At 44.0% G+C, this 27,324-nt stretch overlaps 1 protein-coding gene across 6 annotated transcripts in view; it reads left to right on the top strand.

Moving 5' to 3' along the window:
- Window positions 1–27,324, top strand: part of Sbf (SET domain binding factor) — a 158,201-nt gene that overhangs the window by 128,614 nt on the left and 2,263 nt on the right. For 5 of the 6 annotated variants that reach the window (XM_070535622.1, XM_070535620.1, XM_065430032.2 and 2 more), the window contains 12 exons: window positions 703–762; window positions 2,656–2,822; window positions 4,396–4,572; window positions 5,266–5,370; window positions 11,967–12,152; window positions 15,644–16,000; window positions 16,810–17,070; window positions 17,510–17,617; window positions 24,249–24,495; window positions 25,225–25,377; window positions 26,477–26,622; window positions 26,824–26,955. In XM_070535622.1, coding sequence (XP_070391723.1) covers window positions 703–762; window positions 2,656–2,822; window positions 4,396–4,572; window positions 5,266–5,370; window positions 11,967–12,152; window positions 15,644–16,000; window positions 16,810–17,070; window positions 17,510–17,617; window positions 24,249–24,495; window positions 25,225–25,377; window positions 26,477–26,622; window positions 26,824–26,955 — 2,099 coding nt within the window. The remainder of the gene's footprint in view (window positions 1–702; window positions 763–2,655; window positions 2,823–4,395; window positions 4,573–5,265; window positions 5,371–11,966; window positions 12,153–15,643; window positions 16,001–16,809; window positions 17,071–17,509; window positions 17,618–24,248; window positions 24,496–25,224; window positions 25,378–26,476; window positions 26,623–26,823; window positions 26,956–27,324) is intronic. The other variant, XM_070535621.1, reaches the window with a different exon arrangement.

The raw sequence follows: 27,324 nt of genomic DNA on the forward strand, positions 1-27,324 counted from the left end.
TTTTTTACTGTTACAGTAGAACCCTGTCAATATGTTTCGTGGTGCTTCTTTTTCCTGTTTGCGATGTTGCCTTTGCTCAGTCCTGACGTAAAACCCAGTCTCCAGTGTAGTAAATAGGCTTGATGTAGCATGATCCTGTGAAGTTTCTGTGCCTGACATTGCAATTTGCACAAGGTTACAATACGTTTTGTGACTTGTGTTTTGTAATCTGTGTTGTGCTATTGCTATAGCTTCAGCTTCTTATACCGGTATCACATGGGCACATTCAATCATGATCAAGCCTGATCAGGATCAAATTTCTTAATTGCAGTTGGCAACAGCAGTAGGGTGCCAATCATAATTTAGAAATTCAATCCCATTTGGGCTCGATTATGATCAGAGGCATCCTGTGTGGCAGGGCTATTATTGAAAGAATTGCCCCTGTTTATGGAACTGCTGATTGATAGCTGCCATGCAGCCAGCCAACTCACTTTTGGAACAAAAGTAGCTAAAATTTTGGGGTTACATTTTTTTGCCTGTGTTGGTGCTTTAGTTTGTGTGTGCACAATTATAAATTACCGAAACTTTCTTCTATCTCCTACCTCCCGCTATTTCCATTGCACACTCCACTCACAATTCCCTGGCCCATATACCTTTTTTTGTTTCCTGCTCTGATTACCTCCCCCATTCCTACACATTTCTTTTTTTCTTTTTGTTTTCTAGAAATTACTGATTCCTTCCAAATGTTCATGAACATAAACCGAGGCCTGTTACCATCTCAGAGTGAGTTGCCCTTGGTTTGATATTCTATTGTAAAACTGACACACCATGCATAAAAATTTTAAGGCCCCGGCTTTTTATCTTTTACCATTTGCTTGTGATGTAGGTTATAATGTTGGACTTTGTTTGTGTTTGTGTGTGTGTGTGTGTGTGTGTGTGTGTGTGTGTGTGTGTGTGTGTGTGCGCGTGCGTGCGTGTTTGAGAGAGAGAGAGAGAGAGATTGTTGAGCCAGTTGCAAAACAACAAGTGTTAGTAGGACTCAAAAGGTTAAGTGGTGCTATTTGGTGAAGCCTCATTAGAAAAGTTATTGGTCCGGATACTAGGTGCTTGCAGCCTCATTGAATGCAGTTGAAACTACATTTGCTTAAAAAAAAATTGTAGCGCACCTCGACCATTTTTTTTTTCTGGGATTAGTTGGTTTTCTTTTGTGGCAGCATCGTTAATGGTTGTTACAAATGCATTGACAGTTAATTGAATCTTCAGCGACATCTTGTCTATTGAAATAGTTGCCAGAATACATCTGGCATCCGCTATGGACAGTGCAGTTGGACAGAAGTGATCACTTAAAAGAATGGTTCAAAATAGCGTGAAAGCATCATTTCAAGTCTGCTTCTTGGTTGTCCTTGCACTATTTGCTGTCCATGAAAATTGCATGTTAATTGCACCCTATGGGGTGCACTGCAGGACCAGCAAGCAGACAACATGAACTTGCTTAGAGGTTGTGACTTCTCAGCAGGATTTTCGAGTTTCACTTGTGTGGGACACATACATATTTGCTAGAGCAACTTTACTTGTGGGCTGTTGTAATACTGATGGAGTGCCCTATCAAATTGTCAAAGAAATTTCATGGGAAATACATGCTAAATAAGCTTGATTAGTTGCTGGACAATGCTGTTATGAACATAAAAACAAAATATTATTCATCTATGTGCAGCTGGGAGCCCGCAATTTTCCTCAAAAGGCTATTCTTCAACTTTCAACGTATATATATCATATATCATATATATATTTCATATATCTTCAACTTTTCAAAGCCCCTGCTTCATTATCGCTCTTTTGCTTACATATACGTAAGCTTGATGGCTATCGGATGGATTTATTTAGATGTTGCAACCAAGCAGTGCCTTCGGATGAATCACAAGCAGAGTAATCTCATCACTTATGGGGCGGTGGTATCACCTGGTGGCAGAGAATGGTATGCCAATATTATGGCCTCCAGAATTGGCTGGCGCAACGGTAGTTCAAAGAACCTTGAGACCATGAAGGTACAAGATCTTGGTGTGGTGATGAGTGGATGATGGCTGTACATGGCGGCACAATTTTGAGTGAACAGCAAAAAGATGGGGAACATTGCAAAGACATAGCAATGGCAGCATTTGATTGCGAATTGCTACATTCATACAAGGTGCATTCAAAAGCAGTTTGTTTGAAAGGATTCGTGAAATTGGATTAGATAACAGGCACATTCCATTCTTTTCGTAGAAGGTCTTTAGGCACTTGGAGAAGTCATTAAATTGTCAAAAAAGGTGCTATTACAGGGAATGCAGCTGGAATGAAATGGACAGTTTGCAATATTCTCTGTGTTATCTTCCTCTAACAACTTTATATTGATAAATAAATTTTCTAAGAGACTACATTTGTGCCAGAAGCATGGAACACTCGGTAGAAAATATTTGAATTATGAATGAAAGCACTAGGAAGCTTTCTTTTTAAGTACTATAACTGAGTGCTAATCCAGAAATTTGGTGTCTTCTTGCCTCAACTTAGAGATTGCCACTTTTTCAGTCATGGAAATTTTTCTCAAAATAGTTGGAGGAAACCTGAAGAAGTCAGGGAACTCAGAGAGGCTGATTTGACTGGGTGGCTTGACTAAGTGTCGTCCTGCTGGCCTTGCAGAGTCCCGTTGGGGCAGCCTAAAAGATCGTCGTCATGGCTCCACAGGCAGCCTGACACCAGAGTTTGCCCTGCGATCCTCGAGAATGGCTGAGGGTGGCTCCCAGGAAGGCGTGCATACCCTCCACAAGGTTGCACTGTACATCTTTGGCGAGAAATCGCAAATAAAGGTACGTCTGCAGTGATGAGCCACTGTGCTTGGGGGGACAGACAGACAGACAATGAACTTTATTTGATCCTGAGGAGCTTCAGCGGAGGCCCCTATCGGGGACCCGCGGAAGCCGCTGGCCGCGTCCAAGTCGGGGTGTTGTAGCCGTCTTTGTGTGGCACTATGTGACAGCAGTCTTGGTATCAATCAGCAGTGGACCATTGCATGCACTGACATTCCGAATTTTTCCTTTGAAACGTAATTAACGATGATGTTTAACTAGGGGGGTGGGTGCAAATACTACTCGAATATCAGTGAATTGAAATTAATAGTGAATGTATGAATCATTTGATTTACGAATTGATTATCTATTCTATTTCTTTAATATTCAGTATATACTGTCAAGCCTCAATATAACAAAGCTCGATTTTATAAAACCTGTAATGTAACAAACTATTTTCATTTCCTCATCTTGGTTCAATAGAAAACCGCGTATTTTTCTTTTTTATGATTTAACAAAGCAATTTCATTAGTTTAATTACCTTGAATACATTTCACATGAATAGACACCTACTTTGCACGTCTTTTCAGCCAATAATCTGTAATTGTTTTTTCTCATGCTGTGTTTTACTGGCTCCTTGTTGAATGTCAGCTGGGAGTTTGTACAGCTGTATTGGTAAAAAGAATCCAGCAACACAGCGTGGGAGCCCCAAAGTGGTCATATGATCAGGGTGTCCACGAGTACACTCAGGCGGCATTCTTGATGAATCATCACTGTCGGTGGTGAATCATCAACCAGTAAAAAGAACCCCAATACTTCGGAAGGGTGCGAGAACTCGCTTACCCAGCTTCACTGTGCATTATGTATCATTTGTTCAGATTGACATACATCTGTAAGGGATTTTTTTTTTTTCAGCCACTTGAGTATGCACCTCTATTTGAAGCATGGCACTTGCAACCTCCGTGCTTGCCAACTTCCTTCAATAGTGAAGCCTGGTTTTGATGAGTTGGGAAATCTGTGCTGGCCATTGTGATTTTAGAGCCAGCATGGTGGTCACAGTACAGTAAAATAAATGTGTGATGATGTTGGTGTTTACCAAGCTAGCAGTACAAAATTAAGGAACCTTAAGTGGCCGAAACAAAACTCACCTGTTGAGATGTCCAAACCAAGGCATTAGTAAAGTCACTTAGATTTAATGAATTGCTGCCATAGTTCTTATGTATACATTTGCTGTTGTTCGAGACCATTCATATTGAGACTGGACTTTTGGATTGTTGCCGAAATATTCCCCTGGATATCATATGCAAATACTCACAGGAGTGCTGTGTGCCTATATCAAATTGCGTTCATCAGCACAACCACCAATCGAATTAAAAGTATTGCATACCATAAGATGTATGTTCACTCAGCAACTCCATTGTTCCGGCACTGCTTTAATTGATCACATCCACTTCTTGTGCACGAGGCCGCACTTGTGCATGGGGCCATCTACTTCACTATAGCTGATAAAGTGACAATTCATTTTATCTGTGTTAGTTATATTGAGGTCTGACTGTAGCAATAATTACGGTGTGTACCCACAATCTTGCGACAGGGCATCAAGCCGGAGACATATGCCAACTGTGACCTCATTCCCGTGGAGTATCCTGAAGTGCGGCAGGTCAAGGCCAGCTTCAAGAAGCTACTGCGTGCCTGCTGCCCCAGCGCACCTCCAGCCAGTCCTGAACTGAGTTTCTTCAAGATGGTCGAGGGCTCCGAGTGGCTAAACCAGGTGGGACCACATGCTGGGCTGGTCAAGCTGCACTTCCTTTCCTTTCTTGCTACTATCCAGATGTGTTGGTTGTTTGTGTGAAACAGAAAGCCAGATAGTACCTTGAAGTTGGTGAAATGATGGGTTTTTGTGCATATAATCTACCTGTCCATACACCTCTCAACAACCCACAATATAAAAAGAATGAGGTGGTATAGCGGGGGGGGGGGGGGGAGAGAGCTGTGTGTTAAACCAGGGCATTCTGAGTGCAAATTTAGCCTTTGAGGTTTTGGCTTCACGACAATCTACTTTGCCATGAAGCCTTGCCTTGCCAAGGCGAAATTTGCTTACAGCAGGATACAGATGATACAGTGCAGCACCAATATGACTTGCAGTGTGTCTGAAATATGACTGCTCGAACTGTTGGAATCTCTCAGAAATCAGTGATAAACTTGTATGCAGTTGTTGGTATGTCTAATTGATTATTGGGTTGCATGGAAACTCGTATCGTGCGTCCTGTGTTTGTAAATAACACCCGCTTTCGTATTTCAATTTTCTTTTAAATTTTTGCTATGTGGTGTACTTGTGAAAGTACAGTCAGTGCCCCGAGTTTAGATATAGTGGAGATGCGGACGTATTGGCATTAGTTTAATCGCACTTCTGCCTGCCAGGTTCTCTAGATAAGAGTGCTACCTTATTTTTTACCCCCATCAGTTGCAGTGCATCTTGCAGCTGTCAGGTGCAGCTGTGGACTTGATCGATGTCCAAGGCTCTTCTGTGATGCTGTGCCTTGAGGATGGCTGGGACTTCACCTGCCAGGTTGGTGACTGTAGTTGCTGCTTTGTGGAATAATATTGTCTATATATTGTGGGGTCTCACACCTGCTCTTGGGACAAAGGAATGACAAACAGTAGTGCAAACAATCACAAGGGCGGTTATTGCACCTTTTCTGCCCCAATGCCAGTTAGGCAAATCACAACCCATCGAACATGCTGTAGGCACACGACAAATGGAGGAAGTCCGACTCGCTATTCGATTGCAACCAGATAGCAAGCAAATATGTTCGCTCTGATGCTGGGCACCAATGCCTAATCATTTGCTTGTACAGTCATACAAGTGGTGACGCATTCAAACGATCTTGTTCATTCATTCCGGTGTCCTGCTCCTAAGCCTTTCATAGGATGGTCTCGCGAACGGTAGGCAAGCGCGCAAAACATCCACGCAGCTCCTCGACCCCAAGCCAAAGAGAAAGAGGCTACTTCCTTTCGGGCCTGAGTAACCGCTCCGTTAAGTGGCGTTAGCAGCACAATACTCACGCCATCTCTCGTAATAGGCTGTAACCACACCAACTGCCGCCAGTGCCTAGCTACGCGAAGAAGCCAGTTTACAGGAGCCACGAGAGCCATGCGAGGAAAACCTCAGGGCATGTGTGAGAGTAGAGCATCCCCACAGTATGCAGTAAATTTCCGTTAACTTGACTCCGACTAATTCAATTTTTTAATTATTTCGATCTGGACTGAAGGTCCCGGTCTGCACCAGTGCAATTCTGCGAGTCCAAACTTTCATTATTTTGTTCCTAAAATTTACCTTTGCTGGATAATTTGAACTTTACCAGCCAGCACGCATGCACCTAACCCCAGTGGCGGCCCCTTCAGTGGAAGCATGAGTGAAGCTTGGGAGACAGTCAATGCATTGAACATAAGTCAAATCTCCTGTCAAAAATGCCTATGGCCTGCCTAGGGAGATGTTCAAGCAGTGACTGTAACTTATAATATATGATTATGGCATTTACATGGTTATAACACGTGCTTCCTTTCTCTTTCTTCTTGTAAGGAAAATTGGGCCTAAAGTTGTATTGTGCGCTGCAATCAGATGCGAAAGCAAAACTGCCTTTGTGGCGTTTGTATGCTTTACCGCATAACATTAATGTATCACAGCAAAGCTGGCTTTAAGAAACCGGCTTTCTATTGCAACACACATATGACCCCTGCTTATTTTTCTTGCAAAAGATAAGGCGTGCGTTAGATGTCTACTTTGTTTAGGAGCATTAATTTAATATCTACATTTTTTTTTAAACTTTGGACTCGTAGAAAGTGGTCGTGCATTTGATTCGGGGTTCTGTTAGGATTGGGCAAATACTGCCAAATGAATCAGTGGTGTGTTTTGCCGTTTTTTTCTGCATCCTATTAAATTCGACTGGCCGGTTAATGTGATAAATATTAGGTCCCGTCAGGGTCAATTTAATGAAGTTGACCAGTACCCTGAATGTTCTTCTTGGAAACGTAGTACAGGGAGTAGCTCAAAAATATAATCCTCTGCACAGTATCGTCATGTCAGCTGGATCAACCAAAGACAATCAGATTCAGTGCCTATGGCATTCTGTTGCTGAGCACGAAGTCATGGGCTGAATTTCCGGCTGCAACGGCACCATTTTTATGGCGGCGAAATGTGTACTTGTACACACATGCATGTGGAAGAATCCCAGGCTATCAAAATTAACCTGTGGCCCTCCACGGCAGCGTCCCTCATAACCCACTGATGTTAAACCCGACAATGTAATTTGATTTGGTCTAAAGATTACCACGAAGGTCATGCAGAGCATGTTCACTCACTGGTGATTCTTGCATAGGCTGTTCGACCAGTTCTTTTTGTAATGTTTGTCCCAAGCATTCTACGTGCATTGGGAGCCAGATATCTCGATATTATGAAGTAAATTCCCGTACTACCGGCTTCATTATATCGAGGTTTACGTGCACATTGTAATAACTGCGACAATTATAATAACCACAACCTTGGCATAATAAGAAAGAAGGTTGTGGGTGCTGCTCCCACAGGCAGCAGGTCATTTTTTCGTCCACTTTCATTTCCCCTAATTTATTATTTCTACACTTGAATCAAGACGACAAATAACTTCCTCTATGCTTTCCTTGGTTTCATTTTATGCTGACTTCATATGGTCATGATTAACGAAAATTGGGCCCATCTGTTTCCCTCCTCCTCATTTCTTTGTGAGGGTCTCGAATCGGCAGGTTTGTTGTTTCAGCTAACACACGAGGGTTTATTGGTCAGCCGCCTGCTCATAAAGTTCATGTACTATGGGGCGTCAGTGGTTGAAAGCATGTTCCACACTCGCCTCGATGGCCTACTTGAGTAGCGCTGGCTAACACTCTCAGGGTTAAACACACATCAATGGCCAGGAATGTGGACACGGGAACAGCCACCACTGTAGCCCAATTGGTAGTGCATCACACTTGTAATGCGAAGGTTGGGGGTTCGGTTCTCACCGAAGGCAAGCTGTTTTTTCGTCCACTTTCATTTTCGTTTATTATTTCTACACTTAATTACTGTACTTACTCGAATCTAATGGGCACTTTCTTTCCGATAAAACGGCCTCCACAATTGTGTGCACGTTAGAACCGAGTACAACCCTAAATCTGTGTTACCATATCGCCATCTGCATTTCAAAATGGCTGCCTCACATGCACTTCGAGTGCGCCGTTCGACTTCCCGGTCTTCCCGTTTTTCGCATTTGCTCTACGTATCGGCATGGAAGTGCTGACTGCAAAGACATGCCGAGTTCATCACAATGCTCTAAATAAAAGGAAAGTGATCACGTGTGTGAAGACAGACGGAAATTGGGCCGCATCACGGGCGTTCAAAGTTCCTGAAACTTGTGCGCGGGATTGGCGCAAGCAGGAGAAGAACAAGAAGTATTTTAATGACTGGAAAATGTAGAGAGGTCGGCCGGATAATGGAGCATCTGGCCTGCTACTCTACGTAAGGGAAGGGGAAGAAGGGAAGAAAAAGTGTCACAATGGAGGATGATAATGGGAGGAACGAGGTGAAGGACACATTGCACAACTGGTATCACAGGCGCGAGTCCAGACCCGTGTCACCTAGGAAACGTGAAAGAGCACGCATTGTCTCTGTCATCTGCCAACTCTGTGGCCATGCGCAACTCTCTACTCTGGCGACTGCTATGCACGGCACGGTCGCGGCGCCCGTATCTTGAAAGTGATCTGCGATGTAGACAAGAGTCTACGCATCTAGGCGCACCGCGATGTGTTCTCGTCGCTTAGTGCGCGTTGAAGCGAGAGGCTGCATAAAGGTCAATTCGTTCACTCCTGCTACCGCACTTCCCCACTTTACCGTTTTGATAAACAGTTTCTGTGGTCGTTTCATGAGACATGTTCATGTTTGCTTGTGTGTGTGTGACACCATGCTAATTGTTAATTTAGTTAGTAAGGAAACGTTTCAAAGTTTATACGGCTGATAAAACTACTATCCTTACTTTTTGTATAGCTGTCTATTAATTTGCTGTCATAATTGATACTTTGCCTTTTGGATGAAACTGCGACATCCTTTATTTATCGCAACTTTAGCGTATTGGGAGCAAATCTTTGTTTTTCCAAATTAGAGAAAGTTGCATTCCTGTATGAATGAATGAGGGGCACGGTACTGTAAAGGACTTTTCTTTTCTTAGGTTGCGGCAAATGGGTGCGTGTTACAATCGAGGGGGATTTTTAAAAATTTTTTTGGTCACGGAAAACAGGTGCACGTTACAATCGAGGGCTGGTTAGAATCGAGTAAATGTGGTAAAACTGCACATAACTTTTCCTATGCTTTCCTTGGCTTCATTATCTGCTGGTGTCATATGGTTGTGATTATAATGCATTCGAACCCACTTATAGCAATATTCAAGTGCCAAGAAAAGCCCATTGTTCTAGCTGATAATTGTTATAACTGGGTTGCACGAAAATACCAGAGGGGCAAATATTCAAACATTTTAATTAGGCAGAAACAAGTACAGTCGATTCCACTTATAGCATTACTGGTTTTAACAATACTCAGGTGTAACAATTTCTCAGTGGAGCTGCTGCACTGAGAAATTTTGTGTGTGTTCTGTGGTAAAATAAACCACTTACTTCAATGTTCCTCTAGCAGCCGTCATCATCTTCCTCGGTTGCCTTCTATATATGGCGCACTCTGGCGCGTGTCCTGTGCCACGTGCTGTGAGCTGCGACATTAGAAGAAAAAGGAAGAAGAATAAAAGAGAGCGTCTTCTACTCCTGCTATCGTTCCGGATGGTTTTCAGGCCTTTCGCTCGCTGACTCACTCATTGTTGTAGTGGACCTAACCTTTGTCCCTCTTGTTCCCATGCCACATTATTGGCTATAACTATTAAACCTGGCTACTTGGTGTCTGTGCTAAAAAGAAAAGGGAGCATGAAATCCAGGGAAAAAAAAACGAAAAAAAAAATCCAGCTGCTTCACCACACCTGCCTTTATGCTGTGCACCCTGCATGGCATGCCTTCATTTCCCCTCTCTTGTGTCCCTTCCACCCCTTCCACATCGATGGGAGTGTGGGAAGGAGATGGGAGATGGGCACGCAAGGCTGGCAACGTGATGTGATGAAGGCCTGCCCTCGAGAGTGTGATGCACAAAAGTGAGTGTGGCAAAGCAGGTAAAATTTTTTTTTTAGAGCGCAGCTCTTTGGCGTCCGTTCCTGGGTTTCGCGTCGTCGTCGGCGTTGTCGGCCTCGTAACCAGCTCCGCCCCCCTTCGCTGGAGTGGGAGACGAAGGAAGCGAGCCGTGAATGGCGGAGACCAATGAGAGCGGCCCCTTCAGTGACGTGCGCGCGCGATGCTGGTGTCATGCGGACCCTCCTTACGGCTCGATGCGCACTCGTGTCTGGTCTCAGCCGATCCGCTCGTTTCGTACTATCGTCTGCTCGCGCCAAAGCTCTCGCCCGCACCTGTTTGGTTCTGTTGGGTCGGTCTCGTTCGCGCTTGTTTTGGTTGTTATTTCGACAACAAACGGTTATAAATATCCCTCGAGGCCAGCGCACCTTCCACAACTTAATGCGGTGAGTGTAAGACTCGTACCAAGTCGAACATATATCAGTCTATTTCTCCGACCACAAAGCTTCCTTCATGACTGTCAAGAACTGTTAGTGGAGTCTTTGTTAAAGGAATACGTGTGAAAAATTAAAAAAAAAAATTCTGTGATAGCGCATACATGTGTTGCTCGATTTCTTTGCCTCAATCTATCGAAAAGGTGAAACAGCTTATTTGCTGCGCTCAAATTTCGCATTAGGAAGTAACGTAATCGTCGGTAATTTTTTCAAGGCAATGCAGCGAAGACTTATCATGTGGGTGGGCAGCACAAGCCACATACTAGGTTGTGCAACAGTAGCCCCTTTCCACTCTCAATATGTTTCATCGCATAACACGACTGCATTGAGGCGGAGCTGACTTTATGAAACCAGCAAAAACTGCAACTTTGCTGAGACGCACTTATTAAGACCAACAATCGCACACTTCTGGCATTTTGGGGCGAAGCCACAGGTGGGGCTTCAAAGGCTTAACCACGAGTTTACATTTGTCGTCTTCGTAGCAATATGTGAGAGCGAATTTGCCTCTGGTTTGCTAAATTCACGTGACCACCATGTTCAAATGCAATGTGAGATGCTGGAACATTGCAGAATGGTGATGTATCAAGTGGGAACGTAATGCATAGGAGTTGATGGGCTTTTTGTCGGGACCACAAAAATGCGATGTACGACGGCAAATCAGAAAGTCTTTACTCCTATTTCTTTAACCAAATTATGGCTGTAAATGCGAAGTCCACATATCTATATCAAGCAGTCGACCTTTCTTGGACAAGCCCAGCCTTATCTGCTGCTAGCTCCACGGCATGGCGTTGCTGTTAGTTGTTGAAGATGGCGGTTGGGCTTCACACGTCCCCGGCGTACGAGCAACGAAGTGCGATTTGTTTTCTATGGAGCGAGGCATGAGCAGCCATTGAAATCCACAGGAAAATGCAGCCCACGTATGGGGAAAGGTGTCTCGCTTTGATAAGTGTGAGGTGGTGGTGTTTTGAGTTCACAAAAGGCCACGCAGACTTGCATGACAGTGAGCGTTCGGGGAGCCTGCATGTGTCGCTGACTGACGACATTTCCCTTGTGGATGCAATTTAGTGTCGCGATAGATCAAATGTCTGAACTCGTGTGGGGACTATGTGGAAAAATAGTGTGAGATACACAGAATAGTAAGTATATTGTAATGACCTGTATGTGCCTTATTTTGGCTAATAAAAAATGGGGCAAGGACTTTCTGATTCACCCTCTTATGGCAACTGGAAAAATGCAACTGCAAGAAACGTATCAATGGGGTTCCAACGTACTTAAATTTTTTGTAAACATTTATTATGAAGTGTTTAATATCATGTTTTATTTCTTTCCACTTTGACCTACAGACCTTAAAGTAAAGTTTTTATTTTCATCTCTGTGGGAAACAGGGCATGATAAGCAAAAGTCCAGCATACTGCCATCCTTTCCTGCTGGTTTTTCTGCTTGTGCCATTTCTGTATTGTACAACTAATCCCCTTTTTTTTTTTTCCCTTATGCATTGCAGGTGGTGTCTGTTGCTCAGCTTTGCTTGGACCCATACTATCGAACGTATGAGGGTTTCCGGGTGCTGATTGAAAAAGAGTGGCTAGCATTTGGCCACAGATTCTCGTACCGAGGCAACCAGACTGCTGCCGCAGCTGCCAGTGGCTTCGCGCCCGTCTTCCTCCAGTTCCTTGATGTTGTTCATCAGGTATCAACAATTAGCTGGCATGAAGTGCTATTGCAGTGATTTTTTGAGTACTGATCACATTAGGGATACTGAACAAATCTTTTGCCGCTGAGATTCTTAGCCCGAATGAAAGATTGGGTGCTGAAAGTGGTTGACACAACCTTGTTTTCAGGTGGAAACTAGCGGAAAAAATGAATTCAATGCATTTTTTGCAAAATACCATGTCTAGCAGCTGAGCCAGTTACTAGAGGAGGTGACGTGCCTGTGCTGGATACTGGCACGCCAGTCATCGCCCGTGTCTGCCCACCCGCATATTCGGTGCCGGACGGCAGCAAACGACGTCTCAACTGCGCTATTGCTCGTGGCCACATACTCGTTTCCGCAAGTGGAGATTGTGCCCAAGTCTTAAAAATCGCCATTTGTGTTGTCTGCTGCTTTGTAATATGATCAGTGAAGCCCCTGGCACAACACAGGAAAATGCCTCTACGTTGCTGCATGTAAGGGTGTGAGAGAAGTATCGTTGGGGGAGGCAAGCCGCGTCATACCTTTCCGATAGAGCCAAAGCTTCGAAGGATATGGATTAGTGCTGTGTGCCCATTGCAACCAACATGGGTACCGTCAAAGCGCGTCTTTCTGTGCTCCGAACACTTCGAGGACAGTGACTATCAGATGAGCCCTGCTTTGCTGCAGAGCTGCGGCATGCCAGTGTAAAGGCGCTTTAGTATCGTAGTAGTAGGGTCCTTCAATACTTTTCATCTGGTTATGAAAGTTCTGCATAACATTGCGGGAGAGCTTCTATAGCGCCTGCAGTGGACGCAGCCCAGTGCTGGCACAAGTATAAGATCAACTGGAGCAGATGCCGAACGGACGCCACAGGTGTTCTATGCACACGCTCGCTATTGTGCAGTGGTCGACTGCCTGTATCAGCGTGTGTATATTGTTGACCCAACATGCAAATCGCTGCCCTGTTTCTGTTGCGTTCAGAAACAGAAACGCGAACAGTTTCGAAACAACTTCAATACCTTGTTGCATCAGCGTCTGCTGCAGCTGGTGCAAGCCGGCGCACATGATGTCACGGCGGTCAGCGCGCAGCCCCATGCTTGCCAGCATGCAGCCGCTGGGCGCTCACAATCCTAAAAAATACAGCCATCCGTTAAAAAATATGTGAAATAAACACTGCATATCGGAGCAGTCGCGTCTTCCGAGTTGAATTTTGGTGCTTCCCTCTTTTTTTCATATTTTTGTTCAGTATCCCTTTAAAGGGGCTCTGAAATGCTCCCAAGAAAGCTATTTGGGCAGCACCAATGGCAGCATCACAGCGTGGTGATGTTGTGTACTTTGTGCGAGGGACGTATTGTCGATGTGTGGCATTCTAATTATTGGTTAATAATGTAATGTGTAATTTAAGTTGCATGATATTGCATATACTGTGTATTGTATATTGCATTACGTTTTATTGTGTATTACGTTATGTTTTGCAGCCATTTTAAGTATTGCCTAATTATCACACTGCCATGAACAAGGTTCAACAAAATCTCGCTAATACGTAGTTGGCATGTATCAGGTATGCAATAAGCCATGTACTAATTAACTGACCATGGCAGATGAGTGACTGTAGACTCACCAGCTAAAAAAACGTGTTGATCCTAACTCAAGCACATGTGCAGACAAGTTTTATTTACGAGCAAGCAGCAGAAAAAATCTGTGATTTTCACTTGCTACCGTGATGGGCTTGCAGCTATGATGACTTCCTCAAATTCAGCAAGGCCACGAGCCAGTTTCTCCATCCTATGGAGAAACTGGCACACAGTATACTGATAGCGTCACACAGTTTTAAACTGGCACACAGTTTCACTGATAGCGTCGCCCCCACTGGGTCGACGCTATCAGTAAGAGCTCCGGCAGCGGGGGGCACATGCTTAGTCTGCCTCTCGCTCCAATGGGTTTCTGAAACTCTAGATTGTACAACCTCCAATACTAAATGGGCGGTAAGACTGCTGACATGGTGCCACACCGTCTCGGCACATTCACTCTTTGCTCATGTGGCAGATTACCTCTAAAGCAGAATGTGCGGCTGCGTGTACACGCAGCCGCACTTGCTTGCAGCCATGCGCAGCCACGGTCGTGATGCATGCTGGAAATTGAGACGCGCTAACTTATACCCTGCTCAGCCCCCTCGCGTTCGCTTGATTGCATTACCACGAGCTCGTTCCCCTGCCCCTCTTTCCCTTTGCTCGAGCGGGAAGGCGGCACTCTCACCCTCGCACACTTTCACTCGCACCTAAAGCACACAGTATGCAAGGCTCGATGGAATGTTATCGCACTTAGACTTCATATGGAATGGGATGTAGCTCCACTTCGGCATTTGCTTTGAGTGGTACGTTTGCGGGCAGCCGCTTGTAATTCAATCGTTTGACCATCTGCATCTGCGCAAGTTTCCATTTATTGTGTCGGCATTCCTTTGCGGTGGCAGTGAAATTTAGTTATGTTGAAGTCGCATACAAACACACTTCATTATATTGAGGTTCTAAATACATGGCCAGGGGGTTATGGACAAGGGGTTATGAAAAGTTAAATACCTAGTTATTTCGAGAATTTCGTTATATAGAAGTTCGTTATATTGAGGTTTAACTGTACTACGCACTAACCGTTTGGCATGCGTTAAGCAACTACAGTTTAAGCAGTGAGCCAATGCATTAGGTTAAATGGTGACAGTGTTGGGAATTCATCGCGACTGTATCTAAACCGGAATAACTTGTTAAGCTGGTACATATTAACAGAGTTTTACTGAATTGCAACTATGGCAACAATGTATCAGCATGATGAATACATAGTGTGCCAACATCTCAAAAGCTGTTGTAACCATAGGAGTGCACCATGGCCTCCAAGATTGGACCACACGCTGCCCAATTGCAGAGGCCATGGTGATATCACCAGCAAGCTGAGCAGGTTTGGCAAGCATGGCCTGCCAATTTCCTTTATGTAATGCCAATGTGCTGCAGCTATTGGGCGCCACACTAACATGTCATGGCAGAGTGAAATCTAGCATCCAGAGCCACAAAAATTCGAGTCGAGGGTAACCTTCATTTTTCTTGTATATTGAAGTTTCTGTGACTGATAACTTCGGTTTGTGTTCATTGATCATCATAATTTATTTTGCTTTTAGGTCTTTAACATGCCAACAAAAGGGCTATAGGAAAAGTGGTGGCACTAAAGAAGTGTTGCAGGGCCAATTTAATGATAAAGGCTGTGTCCTAGCTTTACTGCCTTAGACAGACCAGACTAAATCAAGCAAAGCTGTTTACTGCCAGTCAGCTAGCCTACAGTAGCAACAAATCACCAGTCATTTATAATTTGCCAGTCACGTAAGGAAGTGACAGAGCAGTTCACAGTTCATCGTTCACATGGATGAGACCAACTTTTTGTTATGCATGAAACGGTCTAATTAAATTAGCAAATTTGTGTGCGCCACTACTATTTTTCAATGTGCTTTTTGCATTTTACCCCTACAGCTCCTGCGGCAGTTCCCGATGTCGTTTGAGTTCAACGACCTGTTTTTACGGTTCCTGGCGTACCACCATGTGTCATGCCGCTTTCGCACCTTCCTGCTCGACTCGGAGCTGGAGCGCATCGAGCTAGGCTGGACTCCCTCGCCCAGCGGTGCGAGCAGCCTACATCGCAGTGGCCGCAATGTGGCTGCAGCTCTGGCTTCGGCTGAGAGCGGTTCGGACGAGGAGTCAGCTGCAGCAGCCGCCTCAACGTCCGCACGTGCCTCTGCAGCTCCATCCTTTTGGGAGTACGCTGATCGTCTGTGGTGCAAGTCGTCGGCCTTCTACAACTTCTGGTACGCAGCCAACCTGGAAGACGAGGTGAGGCTTCTGCTGTCTTCCTCACTTTGTAGTCAACTACACTGGTTGATGAGCAGTGAAGAATGTGACAGTAGAATGTCATTATGGAGAACCAGGGGGGATAGTGCTGAAAGTTTGCTATGTGAGGAACCCAAATATAACCATGGCCTCTCCAAAACCCTTCGTAAAACAAGTTTTCTTTTCCTTTACTTCATTTGATGTAGCTGCATTTATGGCTGTGTATTCTTGCTGTAGCTTCATGCTGTTCAGAAATGTTCCTGCATAGGGAATAATTTTATTTAACGAGAACACTACTGTTCTCAATTGTGCGTGCTTCGCGCGTTTTCTTGTTTTCCTGGGATCAAGCGGCCGGAAAACGTATCATAAGATCGCAGTTTGGCGACGTACTGAACATTGGGGCGGAAAAATTGTGTTTTCCGGGAATGTGTGAACCGGCAAAAATGAGCGTAACTTTATTGGGTCATTTTTTGTGTTCGCGATTGCGAACGTTGCTGCCGGGAAAACGTACATAACAGGAACATATTAACGAGGTTTTACTGTATTCTAATCTTTCTGAATATTCAAATATTTTCAGAAACCTAGGTTTTCAATCAAATAATATTTAAAATATACATTCGATTCAAAATTTTCAAATATTCACACACCCCTGAATTTCAAACCTATTGCATTTACATGCCAGATGATGCAATAATTCAGTTTAGTTGCTGCTAACATGGTTGGCAAACTTCTGCCTGCCATTGGATGCTTGCCCCTGTTGCAACCAATGCGTTTGCTTTTTCTTCATTCCTTGGTGCTATGGTGCTTGCCAGGTGTTGCGCCCCTACTCGAACCTGTCCAACCTGGAAGTGTGGGAGTACTACTTGGAGGAGACTCTCTGCCATGGCCCCATCTATGATCCTGAACTAGTCATCCTCGAGCGGGGCCCCAAGGTTAATCCCGAGCCAATACCACCTCAAAGGCCTGGGGGATCCTCCAGCAACGCCAGCAATGCGCCTGCTCGCCGAACACTGTACCCCTGCTACGACGACGCAGGCGATGCGGAGGTTGATGTCTTCACTCAGCTGCTTGAGGTTTGTGCGCCTCCACTTGGCATTTCTTACTCGTCTGTCAGGAGTCTGTTAAACCACGATCTTTCAGCACTGTTGCTGGCCATGAAACTTCTCTGTAATGCTATGAGAGCTGGATACCTTTGCTGAAGGTAACTGTAATTATAAACTCCGCTAATTCAAGGCAGCTACAGTTGGATGAGAGAAGTTAGCTTAGGCTGATGTGCCTGTGCATCTGATTGAAGTTTTCCATTATAGCATCATATCAAAGCCAATGCAGAATATCCAGTTCACAGTTGAAAACCCTCCGAAAAGAAAGACTGTGCCAGCATCTAGATGAGGGGATCAGGAAAATTGCATGTTCTTGAGGCTGGTGTTTTCCATGACCTTTTGTAATGTAGCACTTGCATTCTGCTGTGTCCTGTCGGTCTTACTTCGCATTGGGTCATTCTTTCCCGCACAGGCACTGCACGACCAGGAAGCTGCCCTGGGGCATCTCCCACAAAAGTGGCATGTGCTTTGGAACAAGCTGGACGTCCCCGTCCCTGTTCCTGCTGGGGACACTCTGGTGGTAAGGGCTTTTTACATTATCCATCATCTGCTTTCTTGGCGCCAGCCTATCAGTTTCAGTATTGCTTTACTAATGATGGACACAGTGCAAAGGGTAGCAATTTCACAGTTGTTGCTGCCAACCCATTGCAGCAAGGATCTTTGCCTATCTGTTTTACGTACTTATGGTGTAGGTAGTGTACTGGACACTTTTAATAGGTGTCAACCCAAATGCATTGTCGTTCCCTGTTGCAGGTGGTGCGAAGTGAGTGTCATGTTATGCTCTGGCGGCATTGCGGCATCATATTCTGTCTTCTCCCATTAGCTTGATTTTGTTTCGGTTTAACATTGCCATCTTAAAACGACAGCACACATTGCTCGAGCTCCACGAGCTCCATGCCCGTCAGCTCCCATGCTGCAATGATTCTCGCCGAGCCGGCATGTCAAAACCGCCTGCCAAATTCTTTGCTCGAAGAAGCTCCTGACCTAGGTCGAATTCAAGGAGCGCGAATATAAGCTTCCTGAAGCTGCAAAAATGATGATGCAGGTCTTGGGCTGCTCGGGTCCCACCAGATGGGTGCGCATCCGCGTCTTGTGCTACGATTCGTGCAACGCTTTGCATTTTGTAGATGTCAACTACATTTGAATCTGCAGAATTTTTTAGTGACTTCGAATTCGAAGTTTTCTTGCTTAGTACACTTCTTCTAAAACGTATTAACGACATTTGGTAGTACTAATCACAACACTAACCCTAAAAGCCCATGTCGCCCAGCTGTGACTTGGCCTTGTGCCTCGCATGCCTCGAAATGCTTCTTGTGCATTTTTATTCCATATGAGGAAGAAATGGGTGCAATGTGGAAGCAAACCAGCCTGCGGAGATATGCACCAAGCTGACATCTGCGCACTTTTACTGCGAATCATGCATGAACGTTCCTGGCCGCCTACCAGTTACAATACAATCAACGTCCGATTTTTCGGACTTCGCAAGGGCAGCGAGAACATCCGAAAAATCAAGCAGTCTGAAAAAATTAATGCATGTCCTTTACTGCCCCCATGGACTTGAATCCCCAACGGCACATCCAAAATAGCTATGAAGGCCTGCCAGAACACTTAATAGGCGTGATGTTGCTTGTACTGTGACAGGAAATGGCAGGAGCGCACGTGTATAATTAAAGAATATGTACCATCTCTCGTGACAGTGCTCCCTTTACATTCTTAGTACGTTTCACCGCGTAACACGTTTGTATTGCGGTGAAGCTGACTTTTGGAAGTGAGCATTATGCAGCGCTTTACCTTTGCCATACTTTCCGCACTTCGAAGCCATCTGCGAGAACGACAATAGCATCGTTGGCACCATTGCTGACAGCGGCGAGTTCTTTTAATGAAAAACACGGCACGAAACAGCAAGATGCTTGGTAGCCAACATCAAAACATCTAGGCCTAGTTTTCCTATGTTGCTACGGCTGCTAGTTGATGGGTGTGCGAGAGCTCTCATTTGACACTGCTAAACAATCAGATTGGTGGCGGTGGTGGCTTTGATTGATACCATTTTGAACCTGCAGTCATGGCAAGTAGTCCAGAAACTCTGACGGCGAAGGGCTTCAATGTCTGAAATTTCAGATATCCTTATACATTATCTCTGAGGGGTTTGTGGTGGTACCGTGAAGGTGTCCAAATTATTGGGCATATCTGGAAAATTGGTAATTGACTGTAAATAGCTTTAATGTCTGATCAACACACTTTGGCTGCGAGTCGACCAGATTATTGGGTCACGTTTCGGGTTCAGAACCGATTCTGGTCTCCTCCACTCTCCTTTCCTGTTGGAACCAGTTGTCATTGCTTCTCGTCTGCCCATCAATTCTTGTGTGCTGCTTGGCGCTCCAACACTTTATTTGTTCCTGGCCCTTCCCCTTTGGCCTCTGCATCGGTGACTGCTGACACTACACATACGCTGTTAGATTCGAAACTGGCCCTCAACTTGCAGAACATCCGAGTCCATTCCAACTGTACTGTAAAAACAAGTCCGGAGGAGGGGGAGGAGGGGCTGGATTCATTTTGGTTGCTTGTGGAACCGTAAAAAGCCGTTCGCAGTAAGCCCTGACCTTCAACAAGACAAACACGGCGGCACGGACATTCTTGGCTTGGCGTCCTGTGCCCAGAATCACTCAGTGAAAAAATCAAGTGTCATCCATGTTTCTTGTAGAATGCATATTGAATTGAGAGGATCCACTCTTGTCGATAACAAACGGCCACAGCTCGCATGAGCCATCCATATGCGCAGCAAGCTAAACTGAGAGTACTCTGCTCATTTATCTTCTATGGCATTCACTGCCCTTCTGATTGAATCTTCTTTGACAGCACCTGCTAAAACGATGCTGTTTCAAATTCGTTGGCAATAAATATTTATGATGATGCAAGAAGTGATTGTCTCACCAATAGGAGACACATACGTTCGATATCTCTAATGTGGCAGTGAATGGAAGATTGATATGTACGTAGTACAGGGCTGTACTTTTGCATGGGATTTCCAAGGGGATTTTCACAACTGTGCAATATAGACAATAGTTCAGTGCATCTGAGTTTGATATATTTGGCATCGACTATTATTTCTATGAAAACTAATGAAATGGAATAGAATAAATCCACAGTGGTATAGTTTGAGCCTTCCTAATTATTATATAAGGCAGAAGAATGCTAAATTATCTTGTCATTTTGGAATGGTAGTTTTGGATTAACCATAGTCACTTGAACTTTTGAAGACCCAGAACTCTTTCACAAATTATTCTATAATGATGAAATTATGTGCCCTACCTTACACTATTATGCTAAACATGCCATCTAATTTTTATTATACCGTATTTACTCGAATATATTGCACACTTTCTTTCCAATAAAATGGGTCAAAAAATTGCTTGTGCATTAGAATCGAGTACGACCCTAAATCTGCATTACCATATCACCATCGGCATTTCAATATGGCCGTCTCGTACGCGCTTCGAACCTAGCTGCCGTAGTAGCTTCCTCCATATACTGTAGTATGTGTGCTGAGGCAATGCTTCCTTTGGCTTAGGTTAGTGCACCCATAGAGTTTCAGCCTGGTTGGGATGCATTACACAATGAGCATCTAGCATATGAAAGCCACTGAGAAACTTTTTTTACTGCTAGTATAGCAGTCAGTGTCACTCAGTCGCAGACAATTAATATATTAAAATAAACCTTCTAAAGTGTAGGATAAGATTACCCTTTCCACGTTGCACTTGCTGTTGCCATGGCAAAGTGGTGTCACATGATGCAACTTTCGACACGAGACTGATGGCAGCGCCAACATTTTTCAGTGATCATACTCATACCTAGTAGTACTAGAAAGAGCGATCGTGAAACTGCAAAATGAGACAGATTCATCTAGTTATTGTGCTCTTTGTGCTTATATCTGCCACTGTCACTAACGCTTCACTTTCTGTTGTGGCTGGCACAGAAATGAATCTGCTCTTTTGCATCGCAAATTTATGCATATTTAGGGTGCTTGCTCAATGCACACAACAAAGACTCTTCCATGCTTGCTCATTTAGTATAGGAAGCACATTAGCAGAGTGCAAAGCAGCATCAATAAATAGTGGCATATAAAACCAGATGTGTGTTCTTGAAAGTGCCTATTAGTATTTAGGCAATGACATTGGCTGTCATTTCTGAAAGGGTTATTGCCACAGTGTTTGCAATTTTCTTGTATCTGAATGCACAGAGTGTTAAGCGCTCTGCTTTCCTTTCAAGAAAAGGAAGGCATTCTTGAATTCAGTAAATATAGGAACCTGTGGGTCATCACAAGATTGAATGTTTTTTCTGGCTGCTGTCAATCATCTGAGGTGGCATTCATATTCTGTCACCACCATGGGGAACATTAGTTATTCATGAAACATCACCTTCCAGATATAAGACATTGTGCTTAAGACAAAAAGAGCATTTGTATGGTACTCATATTCATCTGAACCATAACAGTATCTTGAGCTGTGTTGCATGTCCTTGTGATAGTTCCCAAATTTTCCTGAGTTAATGCAATGCCTATGGGTTATTAGACACAGTGCCTCAGTGCACACTTTATTTTTTTTTTTTTTGCATATTGCTTGGTGTGGTATGACTTAAGCACTTTGCTTGGCTTAAAAGCTTTACAATATACATTGGCAATTTTGTGCTTGTTTTGGTTTTGTTTCCTTGGTTTTGCTTCTGACAGGGTCCTGAACAGCCACAAACAGGCAAGTTGGGCCACTGGTTTAGGGTAGCCATTTATTATAGCTATAGAGACTACTGGACTACTAGATGCTTAGTGTAGTACAAGTGTTCATGCATGGCTTGACCTTTATTTTGTCTGGTATCCTCTTGTGTCATACGGGAAAGTTTAATTTCCTCACCCACCATCATAAAACCATGTGCTCACATATTGTTGGGGGTGTCAGATCTGGAGATACACAGGTATAGTAGGTTTTAGTTGGACCTGCTGGAAATTATTCCTTTTTGTTTCCCTGAAGAGCATGCATTTTTCATGATATAAAGTTGATACAGTTGGTGGCGAAGTACGCAACGCTCCTGCTATGGCATGCATCACGGAATGGGCAAAAGAATGTGACATTGCATTTTATGAGTGGAAAGGAAGTTACATTTGTTTTGCAGATTCCTTACAGTATTCTCAATTCAGAAAAGTACACTTTGAAAAAGTGTGCTTGGTTTGAAGTAAGTTTTGGCAATGCAATTAATAAAGGGAAAATCAGACAAACTTTTGCCAATATATTACTTAGTACATGCATGAGCATGGTGGCATGGTTATAGAGTTAGTGGCATTGTAGCTGATGGGTATGTTCATTGTGTTAGTGTCTTTTCCTATATATTTTTTAGTACATACATTTTTAGTATGCAGGTTTTTCTTGCAGGTGCTGGTATATTTAATGAGGCATATTTTCTGAGGTTCTACCGAAAACTGCACTTGCTAAAGTTTTTAATGTAATAATTTTCGTTTGAAAAGCAAAGCATGCTCTTATGCATCGAGCAATATGGAAGAAGCTGTATTGAATATCTTGAATGTGTGTAGACAAGACAATGGTAGAGTGATGAGCATTGGGTGGAACTTTGACTTAGCAACTGTTAGCAAAAAGACAAAAACTAATGACTCTTCACATCGAACTGCTACTGGGACAGTGAGGTGCAGATAGTAGGCATCTTTGTGAAGTGTCTTGTGTTTGCTGTGTGCTGTACCATGGTGGCCATCTAGCATGTACTTGGCAAAGGACAGCTGCTGCCTCTGGAATTTCTGTGCACCTTATGCATCTTTTTCTGCCTTGTGTATTGCATTATTAGACATATGATACACGAGAACTTTCAGACAAGAGGATTCATGAACCATTGCAGACATCAAGTATGCATTGCTGTTGCAGTTATAAGAAAGGGTTTGGGGGGGTTCATTGAAGTAGGTTGTTTCTGTGACACCTGATAATCATAGCCAGCAGGATAAGTGGGTCTGTAGTTGTTAGCTTGTTGAAAGCAAATTGGCATGAACATTTGCAGGAGTTGCTTAAAATTAGGTTCAATTGAACAAATTGTACAAAGTGAAGCAGTGGTAAATATGTGCCTACAGTAGGTTGCTAGGAAAAGGCGACCAAAAGAATAGCTAGCCATCGGAGAAAGCGCTTCACAAGAAATGAAGGAATATGATGAACAGAGCTCTCGGGCACTGCTGAAATAGCTAATATTTTTGTCTAAGAGATGTGGTATCCATGCAGATGCACGTGTCTGAATGTGCTGTATCCTTGGCATCCTTTAAAATTTCCGTTACTTGTCCTTCTTCATACTAACAACAGTGGGTTTGTCAAAAAGTGCTGTGCAGATCTAATTTTTTTATGGCTCACAGGTCATAACCCTCAGTGACACTGAATATTGTGTTGAAGACAGTAGCTCATGTATATGTTACTGCAGTTGTGCATGGACTTGTGGTTAAGTTCAGTTATACGAGGTACTGCTATCGCACAGTTTGAGTGGCCCGTACTCCTATCTGTGTTGATTAGAATAATTTGTGCTGCTTGCAGTGTTTTACTTAGCATCAAGTCTTGTTGCAGCAGCAGCTGCCCTGTCTTTTGCAGTGATAGCTGTTCTAGAGTTTTCCACAATTTGAACTGACAACCTTTGTTTGTGTAGAGTAGTTGGTATCAATTGTTTGCTAAAGAGGCGAGGAAAAAAAATCACCCCACCTCGGTATTCGATTTTGGGTCTCCTGCATGCAAACCAGGTGTACACCACTGAAATAGGCTAGCAGCTTCAAACGCACCACTGCAAACTGCATAGCACAGCTGTGTTTCTGAGCCTAGTGTCGTGCCTATGTTACATTGAATGTGAAACACGTAAACCGGGAGTAAGACAAATGTCAGTCCACTCTCCTTGCTTTGCACACAATGTGATGATTAGACAAGTGCTACATGCACCTGTCTTCTGTCTCCTGGCCCTTCCCAGTGACAAAAATCTTGCACAACAAAAGTTGAGTAAAAGTGACTAGGTCAAAGCAACAGGACACACACAGTAAATCCATTAAGGCTGCAGCTACTGCTGTGAATGCAATGGATACAATAGTGACAGCTTGCTAATGTTGCATATCCCAACCCCTTTGCACATGTCAGCGCCAGGCGTCATTCAGCACGGAGTTTGTGCGTGCCCATGGGAGGGCGCTGCACAAGCGTTCCACCATTGAGTTCCTGGTGCGGGGCAAGATGGCCGGTGGCCCCCTGGAGGCAACAGGGGGCGCTCCTGGAGCCGCACCGGCCGTGCCTCCACAGTCGTACCCGCATCGCTTTGACCGCTGCAGCTACTCGACACCCACCTACTGTGACCTGTGCTCAAGTATTCTCTGGGGACTTGTCAAAACTGGTGAGATCTGTAGCGTTAGCCTATTCGCACCTATTAGCACTTTGTGCATGAGTGTTACCTTCAGGCAACAAACCAAAACATTTTTTTTTTTGTTGTGATGCTTCGGCTTTTAGTACAATGCTTTTGGTTAAAAGTCTTCGGCCAACACTGAACGTTAGGTAGCAAGTATCATTTGTTGTATTAGAGCAGGAACAGAGGATGACAAAGAAGTTTGGCACACAACCCTCTCTTTCTCTTTTTCTTTTTTGTTTTTAAAGCATGGGTAGAGAAGAAATACTGATGTAAAATTCCTGGCTGCAGTGGTATCACACAGCTAATGCAGAGGAAATGCAATGCACACTTTTGTTTCACATCAAAGAAATTGTCTCTACAAGTTCCACACGAAGGCGTAGGTAGTCTGGTGTGAAGCCCTCTTTTGGCGTTCTGTCTAGTCCACCACAGGCAACGAACCTATTGGTGGAAAGGAGTCCGCGAAATATCTTTTTCTTTTGGCTAAGTGTTCTTATACTCGATGTATTTTGAACATTTATATGAAAAATGAGCATTTCCTTTGGGCTTTTTAATGTCTTGTCCTTAAAGGGTTCATCAACCCTACAAAAATCTTTGTGGTTCTTTCTCCTTTTCTTGTCTCTTTTCTTCTAAACTACCTGACTTATGAAATTAGTAGAGGACTTGACTTGCAACTTATTAAAAGACATACCACATCGTGCTTGTGCTCTTCCTCTGCAGGCATGCATTGCGTGGACTGTGGTTACAACTGCCACGAGCGATGTCTGCCACAGGTGCCCAAGAACTGCACCAAGTACAAGAATGTAGTTCCGGACCCTGGCTCGACTGCACTCACCAAAGGGCCTAGCTCTGAAAGTGCTTCCATCACCTCTGGTAGGCAACATTTCTAAGCTGCTCATTATTTTGTTTGTGAACAAATTGTGACATATTTCGACCCCTTCTCGAGCTGCTTGCTTGTAATCAATGGTTTGGTCTATTTTATAGATAGCTAGTCGACATACTCATTGTGGAAGGGGTTTGCATTAACTTTGCTACATTTTGAAATCCAGAGTTTGACGAAATCTCGTCTGGTCGGGAAGTAATGGCGTAATAGGAAGAAAAACAGAACACCGACCAAAATGGCGTTGTCTAAAAATTCTTAAACGTTTAAAAGTCAGTGAATAAGGCTTCCGTGGGGGAGCCGAAACATTTGAGAATTTTTAGACAACCCCGTTTTTGTCAGCTTTCTATTTTTCTTCCTATTTTGCTACATTTTCTGTGAGATGGGCATGTTTCAAGCAGAACTTGTTCTTACTGTTTCCATGAAGACACAAGTGGCATTAGCTGCAGGCGAAATTTTAGTTTTCAATGGGTGTCTAGCAGTCAGGGAAGGGCAGGTTTAGGCAGATGGAAGAGATGATTGACCTATTGGCTATGTTGCTATTCCGCCTCTCCCCTGCAGCCTGGCCTTACATAAGATGTTTCTTGCACTCTCTCTCCTCTTCTGCTTATTGCACTGACGTAAAGCAGACATTATTTTGAGTTAGGTGAGCACCCGTAGCACTGTCAAATCTTGCATATTTCTGTCTGCCCATTCTTGTCTTATGTGCATATGAACTAACACAACAAACAAAGAAATGGCTGAAAAGTGATGAAATTGTACTATGCGACGGGCAATCTTTTAAAAACCTGTACGGAGAAAAATCTAGTTGGCATAGCACTCAGCATACGGGCTTTTCAGTATTTTGAGCTATTGAAGTGTGTGTAGGGCTGAAATATGAGCTCATGCTTTGCACTTTGCCAAGCTCAGTGAAGGCCATTGGCCAAGCTAAACTCTCTTGAGCTTACTTTATTTAAGCATCTGAGCTGGCTTGTGGCTGAAGCTGTGACGCTACTCTTTACTTGCATTATGGCTAGGCTTAATTTGTGCTCGTTATCTACACCACGCTGAATGATTATCTCTTATGTATGCCAATGCCTTTGTATAATGCAGGCATGCACTCGACCAGCCAGTATTACGACCAGTTCTCGTCCAACTGCCCGGAGAACCGGACACATGAAGGTTACCTCTTCAAGCGGGGAGCCTTGCTCAAAGGGTGGAAGCAGCGTTGGTTTGTGCTCGACTCCACCAAGCACCAGGTGAGGTTGACTACCATTGCTAGACAGATCTGCAGTGGGTGTTTTGATTTACAGTGTTATCGTAAAGGAAAACTCATATAGAAAAAAAAAAGACATCTTTAGCTCATACAGAGCTGGGGAGGGACGGGTATCACCAGCTTAACTCTTTTGCCATTTTGCATTTATTTGTTGCAACAGCTGGTACGTTTTTTACTATTGCAGCTGCGGTACTACGATGCGGTGGAAGACTCACACTGCAAGGGGCTGATTGACCTTTCCGAGGTGATCTCAGTGACCCCGTCTTTGATCATCCAAGGGGCACCGAAAAGGGCTGACGAGAAGTCCTTCTTCGATGTAAGTCTTTCCTTTTCTTTCGGAACTCGTGGAATCAGCGTTAAAAAATTTCACAGAACGTGAGCTCCCTGGAAGAAAAAAAAACATACTTCTGCTTAGTTCAGTCTTGCAGCCTCGAAGTGAGCTCAACGCCATGTTGTTCACACCCACCACTGCCGAATCCAAATCTGAGCAGTAGTCTATGTGCATAGGGTCTGTCTGCTTAGAGTCCTATGTTATTTGGCTTCGTGTACATAGCTAGTGCCAACTTCTTTAATGACTATGAGTGTTGGAGCTTGCTGTGGTAATTGTCATTGATTTCGGGCCTCCACATAAGATGCTCACACTGGTCATAAGATGCCAGTTGGGAAGCAATGGCACCTGAAAATG

The sequence above is a fragment of the Dermacentor albipictus genome, chromosome 3, assembly GCF_038994185.2.
Source record: "Dermacentor albipictus isolate Rhodes 1998 colony chromosome 3, USDA_Dalb.pri_finalv2, whole genome shotgun sequence".
Lineage (NCBI taxonomy): Eukaryota > Metazoa > Arthropoda > Arachnida > Ixodida > Ixodidae > Dermacentor > Dermacentor albipictus.